General features: G+C 33.0%; 1 protein-coding gene across 1 annotated transcript; it reads left to right on the top strand.

Moving 5' to 3' along the window:
- The first annotated feature begins 1093 nt into the window (after window positions 1–1093).
- Window positions 1094–4079, top strand: LOC114185719 (transcription factor bHLH62-like). Its single transcript, XM_028073596.2, has 8 exons — window positions 1094–2230; window positions 2322–2552; window positions 2634–2699; window positions 2826–2894; window positions 3002–3073; window positions 3183–3404; window positions 3494–3596; window positions 3691–4079. The coding sequence occupies exons 1-8, from the start codon at window positions 1298–1300 to the stop codon at window positions 3711–3713; spliced, it is 1719 nt and encodes a 572-aa protein (XP_027929397.1). The 5' UTR covers window positions 1094–1297; the 3' UTR covers window positions 3714–4079.
- The last annotated feature ends 6080 nt before the right edge of the window (window positions 4080–10159 follow it).

Raw genomic sequence — 10159 nt, 5'->3', positions numbered from 1 at the left:
TTGGATGTAGTGATTGATCCTAATGATGTTATCTCAATAGACTTGAGGTCGAAAAATTAGTGCTATCTATGGGAATGAAAACTCCCTTAAGAACAACAAATCGTGACAAGAATTTCAAGTTCCAAAGTGGATAATACCTCAATTGCGGTAATTGATCTTGATGATGTTATCTCAACAAACTTGAGGTTAAAATATTAGTTATTTTTCACTTTTTATTCCTAAATTTCTTTCACTTTCTAAAAAACATAAAACTTGTCAAAAATGTTGGTTGGTATTCTAGCAAATTTTTGAAAACAACTTTTAAACTTAGATTTTTTATAGATTTAATTTTAAACTATCCGAATAACTTGACCATAAAATCATTCTCTCATTGGAATCGATCACTAAGACAAACATTTGACTCGGATACCATTGATATTTTATTATTATTTAATTTTTTTGGTAATCCTTTTTTAAAAAAAAAACCCATAATTAAGCGATAAAAGACTAAAATGATTAACGTAAATTACAAGATGAATTATTTCTTTTACGACAGACTATGTTAATATGCATAGTCCACGCCCATTTTGGCATAATATGCCATTTGTGGAATAAAAAAAAAGGGGGAGTAACAGCGATAGTATAGGAAAAAAAAAGTTGTTAATACTGAAGATGGTGTGATTAAGTATTAAAAGTAAGAAAAGACAACCTAAATTTTACTTGAGCCAATAGATTAAAAGGTTGTTTTGAATGTTTTATTCGACATGGTGGGAAAATAAGATTGAGTGGGTAACTTTTGGTGGCATGCATTGCATTTGCATGGTGTTGTTGGAAGAGAGAATGCAGATTTCAAGAAAAGCGAAGGAGACATATTGTGGTGTTGTGACGTCCAAGGCCCGCCAAACACACTCCTCCGTCTTTTACGGAAGGGTAATATTCTCCAACCCCAGTTCAACACACAACACAGACAAAGCCAAGAGAAAGATTAAAAAAAAAAAACTATAAATAGGAAAAAAGAAAATGAAAAAAAAAAGTACCACATTACTGACTACCACTGCTACTCATCCAATGTTGCAAAGTATTATAAAGAACTCAAAGAAAACAAAAGGTCAAACATACACAACTTGGACTCAACTTGTGTTGGATCTCTATTTAGGCCCCCCCACACCTTCTTTCCTTTGCTTTCTATTTACCTTTTCACACAAATTCATCACTCCATGTAACCAATTCATAAACCATTTTATTTTAGGCCTTTGGGACACACACAAAAAACATTCATCTTCTTTTTTCTGGGTCTAATTTCTTCATCTCTTCCTTCATGGAAAACCAGTTCTTCCTCAATGCTCCTCAGCTGCATTATGACCCTTCACCACCTCCTTGTCCACCCTCTTGGCACTCACTCTCTTCTCCCATGGATGTTCAAGTTTTGAATTCTTCAACCGAGAGAACACAGGATTGCTTTTACACACCGCCGTGGGAGAAGTCAACGGATCATGCTCTTCACTTTGATTCTGCACTCAGTTCAATGGTGTCTTCTCCTGCAGCTTCCAATTCCAACATGTCAACTGACAACTTTGTCATCAGGGAGTTGATAGGGAAATTGGGAAACATTGGTGGTGGTGCTGGTGGCTCTGATGAGATCTCACCTCATTCTCAGCCTTTGCTTGCTGCTGCATCTTCTTCCTACATCAATGGCAATAACAGCACCAACACTTCATGTTACAGCACCCCTTTGAGTTCTCCTCCCAAGATCCCCACAATGATGAATCACTTGGTGAAAGAGGGGTTGAATTCCAGTGTGGCAGAATTCTCAACTGATCCTGGTTTTGCTGAGAGGGCTGCAAAGTTTTCTTGCTTTGGAAGTAGGAGTTTCAATGGCAGGACCACCCAATTGGGCCCCACCAATGCCGAGTTGACTCACAGATCTTCTTCTCCATTGCTGGAAAATGGGAAGCTCCCCAGAGTCTCAAGTACTCCATCTCTCAAAGTGCTTGGATCTCTGGTGAGTTCTCAGGAGAACAAGAATTCTCCATTGCAAGACCAAATGGAAGTGGCCAATTCTCAAGAGGAATCAACAATCTCAGAACAGATTCCAAATGGGGACAATGGGGTGAAACCTTCCCCTTATGCGAATTCTAGAAAAAGAAAAGGTCCATCCAAAGGAAAAGCCAAGGAAACTTCAACTTCAACTTCAACCCCCACCAACACCAACACCAACCCCAACCCCAACCCCAACCCCAACCCCCCTATGGTAAGTACTTTTTCTCATGTTCTGTTTTACACTTTTTTTTTCATTCAAGGGGCACTTCATTTCCTTAACCCCAAAGGGTCTTTAACTTCAGGCTGCTGAAGCCAGTGAAGATTCAAATGCAAAGCGCAGCAAAACTAACGAAGGTGAGGGCAATGAAAAGGGCCAAGTGAAGGCAGAGGAAGAGTCCAAAGGGGTAACTAGTAATGCAAATGACGACAAACAGAACAAGAGTAACTCAAAACCCCCAGAGCCTCCAAAGGATTATATTCATGTCAGAGCAAGAAGAGGTCAAGCCACTGACAGTCACAGTCTTGCAGAAAGAGTAAGAATCGGCCATTTTTCTCTCTCTGAATGACCCTTGTGGCCCTTTATTTTGACATTGTGTAAACCGATTTTGAAATAGGTCCGGAGGGAGAAAATCAGTGAAAGAATGAAACTTCTCCAAGATCTTGTCCCAGGTTGCAATAAGGTGCGTGTGCTGATAACTCGATAAGCTAAACCAGAATGCAAAGAATTGGGTTGGTTTTGAATTCATTCCTTTACTAATTTGGTTATGAATTGTTTGTTTGTTTGTTTGTTTGTTTGTTTGTTGCAGGTGACAGGTAAAGCACTTATGCTTGATGAAATTATAAACTATGTGCAGTCATTGCAGCGCCAAGTTGAGGTAAACCAAACCAAACCAAACCAGTCTTAGCCAATAAACATCTGAGATAATGGCCACAATAATGTTAAAGATTTCTTGCTGATTAAGAATGGCTTTTGGTGTTGCAGTTTCTGTCCATGAAGTTGGCTTCTGTTAACACCAGGCTGGATTTTAGTATTGAGAGTCTAATCTCGAAAGATGTAAGTTTCAGGGCTCTAGACAATGGGTTTGCTTTTTCAACTAAAAAAATTGTTGCTTTCTTTTTTTTTTTTTCTGAATTGGGATTTGTTGGCTTTTTGGTGATTTCAGATATTTCAATCAAATAATTCTTTGGCACAGCCAATATTCCCACTAGATTCCTCAGCACCAGCCTTTTATGGGCAACACCCTCAACCAAACCCAGCAATCCACAGTAACATTCCTAATGGAACTGTGTCCCACAACTCAGTGGACCCATTGGATTCTGGTTTGTGCCAAAACCTTGGCATGCAGTTACCTCACCTAAGTGCCTTTAATGAAGGTGCCTCTCAGGTAATCAATTCCTTCAAAAAAGTTCCTTTTTTTTTGTTTTAAAGTCTCATTACCCTTTTTCTAATTCTTCTTATCCAATTTGTTTGCAGTATCCAATAGCATTCTCTGAAGATGACCTCCACACCATTGTTCAAATGGGTTTTGGCCAAACTGCAAATGGGAAAACAGCAGTACAAGCTCAGAGTTTCAATGGTAACTGATAAAGCAAAAGCAGAAAATGTTAACACAACACATCCTTTTCATCAGGCCCATCATGTTTATGTTCATTTTTTCTTGTCCAATGCAGGCTCAAATCAAGTACCCCTATGAAAGTTATGAAAGTTAAGCTCTCATCACCATTCATTACGCCTGAATTGAAGCTGGGAGGAATAGAAAAAAACTGCTTCTGTACACAACAAGAAGAGATTTAATTTGAACGACCCCTTGAATTATTAAGCCATTATTATCATCATAAGTAGGTATAATAGAACCCTCTTTTGTCCTTATGCTACCCATTTCTTTTCTCACCATGATTTTAAATTTTTAATCTTCAGGGGCAGTTCTTTTCATTATTTTTTTCTTACAACTATTCACTGTAAAATCTTTAGGACCGATTCTGTATTCTCTTGGTGCAAATTCTTATTATTACAGCACCAATTGTAAGATATAGTGCTAATTAAAGGAGTTTTTCTTCTACCTGCTGCTGCTATTATGATTATTCCTTTTCACTTTGTCTATTATTGTACGCTTTATATAATTCACACATCACATCATCCCACAAAGAATTTTCGTGGGACTTTATTAAAATCTTATTATAGGTCATGTCAATTAACCTTCTCCTAAATGGCGTAATCTAGTCGATGTGATTCTCAATTGTGTTGCTAACCAGCTGTATTAGTGGGACCATTTTCTTTTTATCTCACAATTATAATTCTAATTTTAATGATTAAGACCTTTGGTTAATTTGAGCTGTGGTCAACCATAACTTCTGCCATTTTTCTTTGTCTTTTTCTCTGTAACTTTCTTTGGTTCACCAAAAGTGGAAGCTTCTGTGCCGTTTTTTACTAACTGGGATGCAAAAATCCAAAGGGAAAAAGCATTATCAATTGCAGAGGTTCCAAGTTAGAAGTTATAACCACCCCTTTCAGACCAAACATCATTTTTTTTTACTAATATATGTGAACATTAAAGGAATCCCAGGTTGGCATTGGTGAACTTCTGACTAGGCCCAATGAATCATTGAGCTTTATAATTTCATACCTTTTATTATTAATTTTCTGAATAAGAAAAGGGGTTTTGTAGTGGAGTTCAGGTTTGGAAAAGATACTCTTCAGATATTACACTAATCTTTTTTTCAGAAGTTGTTAGCAAAAATCCACTTTCAAAGGTTTAACAAAACATTTCTGAGTCTGCTCATGCCATTTTAATATTCTGGCTCTATAATTGGTTTGCAGATTAGTGTGATTTAATTATTCAAAAGATGCTTTGAATGTGGTGCTGTATACAGCAGAGTATCATTGTATAATACATAGTTTTTCTTTCTTTAAAAAAGAAACATAAACAAATTCAAATCCAAAGTGTTAATCTGACAACCTTGTCTCAGAAAAATTAGAAACTCCTAATCATATAGCGACGTGTCAAAGGATGCATTGCTACATATTTTAATCAGTATATTTAAAGTGTACTGTTATAAAAAAGACAAAACAATTAATGCATTAAATCAATTGATTTTTGTATAAATTAAAGTCACAGAAACAGTGCTATATTGAATATATGTGAAATTATTAACTTTAACATTAACATTAATTATATTTTAGTATTTTATGATTCATGTCAACAATGATGTTAACTAATAAATGAAACATAACCTTGACAAGGAACATACAGCGTGTAAATGGTAGCTGGTATCCAAATTTAATCACTTAACATTTGTTAATTTGTCAGTTCATAGTTTTATATTCTCTTGTCACAGAACACTCTTTTTCCTAATCCATAAAGAAAGGCTTGTGAAGCAACAGCATATATATATATATATATTACTGCATAAAGTTAGTGCAAAATCAACCTGAAGAGTGACTATGAGACAGTGTATTATGGAGAGGTTTATCATTAATTTTGATAAAGCTGAACATTAAGCTTTTCTTCAGTGAATTGCTTGCATAAGCACTTTTAAAAGTTATAAGCAGTTCCCATTTAGAAGGTTAAGAGGTTTCTTTTCTTTATATCTTTGTTTGTTTTTATTTCAAAGCCATGTTGCTTGTAATGTAAAAAAGAAATGTGCTTTACTATTGATCATCTTCAACCACTGAAGAAAATTTAAGCTCAACTACATGGGGCTTGCATATGCCTAATATTAGGTTGAATTTTGCAGTTGAATTGTCATAATCAGATACTGAATTCCATGACCCTAATAGAAAGAAAAAGAGAGAAAAATGTGGTTTGAAGGAAAAATAGCTTTAGATTGTTGTCCTTGTAAAATGAGCAGAAAATGAGGCCCTACCAAGCAAGAATGTTTTGAGAGATTTATAAGGCACACACACCATAATGATGATTAGGGTAGGTGCCCTACTAAGCAAAGTTGTCACTGCTATATCACCCACTTCCCACTTATTTTTGGGACCCTCTTTCACCTTAGGATGAAGCAAATAACTTGTTTTTGGGGATTTTGGCAAATTTACTTCCTTTGTTTGGGGAGAAAATCAAACACCCTATTTTAAAAACCCATCATTTGTTTTACCAACCATCCATTATTTCATGCTCTACAACTGTAACATTTTTCTGTCACTGTTTTCTGCATTTCAAACCCTCTCACCATCAATCACCAGTTTCTCCCCCCCTTTGAGTCACCATCAATCACCATTTTCGTTTCTCTCTTAAAACTTGATTCAACACTTTTGTTAGCTAACTTTCGAGTAACACCCTTCAGATATACAATTAAGTTTAGGGACAACACCTACCAGTGACAGTGAGGTGCTATTCAACATGAGACACGTTGTGCATGGGTCCCCACCTACCAATTCTCAACAACATCGTTCATGGCTTTTTCCATCATCAAACAACAACCCCTTCTATTTCTGCAATTACGATTCTTAAAACGATGTAAAACTTTTACCACTCAATTTTTGTTGAGTTCAAATTTGTCATTTTTTTCATGTCTTCGCACAGATTTATTACCCCTTCGTCTTTTTCATCATGTTTATACACGTACTACAACATTCTGTCTTATTTTATCATCACTTTCTGTCTTTTCATTAAATCATTACCCAAAGGACTGTTTTGTTGATATAGGACATGGATTACACTTACATATCAGGGGTTTTGTGATAAATTCTCATTTAAAGAGTTTGGTTTTGTAGTTTAAACAAAATTGAATTTTTAATTTTGACAAAAGGGTATGCTTGAGGCATTTGTGTTGCATTGTGTTGGGAATAGTCCAAATGTGAGTCAAAGTCCCACATTGGATAGAAAAGACAAAGTTAAACACTACATAAGAATAAAGGCTCATAACAACATTGCCTTAAGGTTTTGGTGTAAAAGTGGTGTCTAAGGTCTTATATGTGTAAGACTAATGTCATATAACCATATAGAACCACAATCTCTCAATGACCATAACTATGTCATGACTATGACTATAAACCATATATGAAAAAATATAACCTATCACATTGTAATGGCACTCATGTGGGTATCATTAAATTGTAGATATTGAAAAAGAGAGAAGAGAAAATGAAATGAATTTGCATGAAGACATAAATACTATTATTTAGGTAATGTCACGTTTTGTTGAGTGCAAAAGAAGAAAATGACATTAGACCCAAAAAGAGAAAAAGAGAGAGAAAGAAGGAAGCATTGATGTGGCTATTATCTTTGCTTAAGAAACCTGACATTAAATTCAAACATCAATCGATTCGTTGTGAAAAAGATGATCATTCTTCAATCAGAAATGCACCCTGGAGTCAGGTTCAACCCAAGTGTGGCTATTTCAGGTTCATAAGATGGATGAGTGACTGGGTTAGAATTGAAACTTTGAAGAGAGGCAAAACTGACAAATTCAAATTCCATCATAATAATTTGGATCCAAATGCAATCACCAATCTATTATCTCCAACATCATCAAAACACAACCTCATTAGTCTCTCAATGATCATGAACCAATGTGTTTAAGCCAACAACAATCTCTCCTTTGTCATTATGTGTCCTTGCTTTAATGTTATCGCTTCAAAGATAAGCACGCCTTTCACTGTTAGACCAAAAGTTGTAATTATAAGAGATGTTAAAGATTCAAAATCATGAGGGACACGATCATCAAACTAATTAAGTCAACATTCAAATTATTCGCCAAATTTTCCTGACAGCCAACACATTTTTAACAAACCAATCAATTGTCGATCTCAACTCTACTAGATATAAATAAATTTACAACGAAACAAACCTTATATTATAAATCGATTCCTATCATATATTGAGTTAGACTTAAAATATATTTGCAAGAATTATTGTTGGTTATCCCATGTCGAAAAAAAATAAGGTAATTAACGATATATAAGTGAATACAAACATAATTTTACTAGTTGGTTTTAAAAGTTAAGTTAGGATTAAAATTTACTTTTTAAAATGTTATCAAAATCATCCGAAATCTATCTTATCGAGATTTGTATTGACATGTTCTTGAACTATTATTATATATTTGAGATATATATGCCTAACATAAGAAAAATATAAGATGATACACAATTCTATAAGCTTGAATTAAATTTAAAGTCCATTTCTTATAATATTGAGTTAGAGTTAAGATACACTTGCGAGAATTATGGTTGGTTATCCCATGTCAACAAAAAATAAGGTAATTTATAATATATAAGTGAATACAAACCTAATTTTACTAATTGGTTTGTAAGGTTGAGTTAGGATTAAAGTTCACTTTTTAAAATGTTATCATAATCATCTGAAGCCTATCTTATCGAGATTTGTGTTGACATGTTCTTGAACCATTGTTATATATTTGAGATATATATGTTTCGGTATAAGAAAAATATAAGATGATGCACAATTTTTTAAGTTTGAGTTAAACTTAAAGTCCATTTCTTAAAATTACTGATGAAGATAAATTCACCCCTATAAAATTAGTAGACAAAGTAAAATCCCTTTAGCCTTTCTACCACAGCCTTGCTGATACAAAATGTTGATGTGGTATTAAGTTAATGACTCATTGATAAACTCTTATTTTCTTAATGGGGAAGGAAAAACAGAAGAAATAGACTAAAGGGTTGAGATTACAAAATCTTTGCCCTATTTTTCTGCAATGTATGTTCCCTTTCAGGCCACAGTTGTTGTGATGAACGACAGATTATTTATATGATCAACTACTGGTTTTTCAATGAGATGTGATTAACAGATATAATGCAATAATGTGTGGATCTAATAAAGTTTGGAAAAAGATTGTTAGTAGCTGACAAACCACTCGAACAAATTCAATTATTAGTTGTATTGAATGAATAACAATTAGTTCGTTAATGTTTGGCAAATATAATAATTAATATACTTTTTCAATGATTCATGTGTCAATATCAGCAAGGAATACGAAGTTCTGCATTTTATGCTGTATTCAACAATAACATCATTATTTTCTTCCTTCCTTTGCTGAACTTTTCAGTGTAAAATCAACTATACATGCATGGAGAGAGAGAGAGAGTCAAATTCTGTCAAAAAGAACTTACTGGGTTTAAAATAACTTCTGATGTGTTCTTACGGAATTATGACCAACTCATAATCATATTCTTGCTTTTGAAGATAATCCATTTATAAGAAAACGTGTTCAGTGAGGAACGATCATAACGTCAGAAAAATATTTTTTATATATATAACTAACTGATTTGAAAAATAATTGAAATATCTTCATCATTCTGATATAGGATTTCCAAGATTATGATTTCAATTTATGCGTGATATAAAATTTACTAAATAGATTTTAATCTTTACAAAACATGTTCATGTACGAAGTAAATTATATACAGTATATCAATGTAATCGCATGTATATTAAATTTTATAAAATTTAAAATATATATATATATATATATATATATATATATATATTATAATATATTTTTATTGTAAATTACAATCTTGGAATGTAAAACTTTCTCTATTGTTAAAATATTAATAGATATTCTTAACATAGATACTCTCTCCGTGTGATTAGCTAAACTCTTCTTTTTCAATTATCTCCTCCAATTTTTTTAAGATTTTAAATGTGTTTTTAATCTTTAAAAATATGACTTTATTTATTTTTAGATTCTATAAAAAGTATTTGTAAGTGTTTAAATCTTTAACAATTTCTTATTGTATTTTTATTCTAAATTATGATTAATTTAACATTAAAAAAATGAAAAATATTAATTGACATAACTAAAGAAAAAAAAATTAGAAGAATTATATGTTTTAAGATACAAAATTTAATCAAATAGTATATTTATTACTTAACATAAGTAAGGTAGTTATATATGTTTTTTTTTTTTTTAATTTTGATATTATATTTTACTTAAAGTTTATAAAGTTTATTATGCCTGGTTCTTTACGAACACAATAAATATTCACTAAGATAGAATGTTACTATATATTTAGCCCCTGATATTTCTAGCTAAACAATAACTACTTTTTTGCACTAGTACAGGAAAGAGTCTTGATTACGATTATTTTGAATATTAGACCTTGATTATTGAACTAAAACATATAGAAGCAAGGTAAAAAAAGGTGGCATTTTGCCTTTGGTTATGA

Source organism: Vigna unguiculata, chromosome 5 (genome assembly GCF_037176805.1).
Source record: "Vigna unguiculata cultivar grain cowpea cultivar isolate G323 ecotype 2 chromosome 5, ASM3717680v1, whole genome shotgun sequence".
NCBI lineage: Eukaryota > Viridiplantae > Streptophyta > Magnoliopsida > Fabales > Fabaceae > Vigna > Vigna unguiculata.
This window is presented reverse-complemented; position numbering and strand designations above follow the sequence as displayed.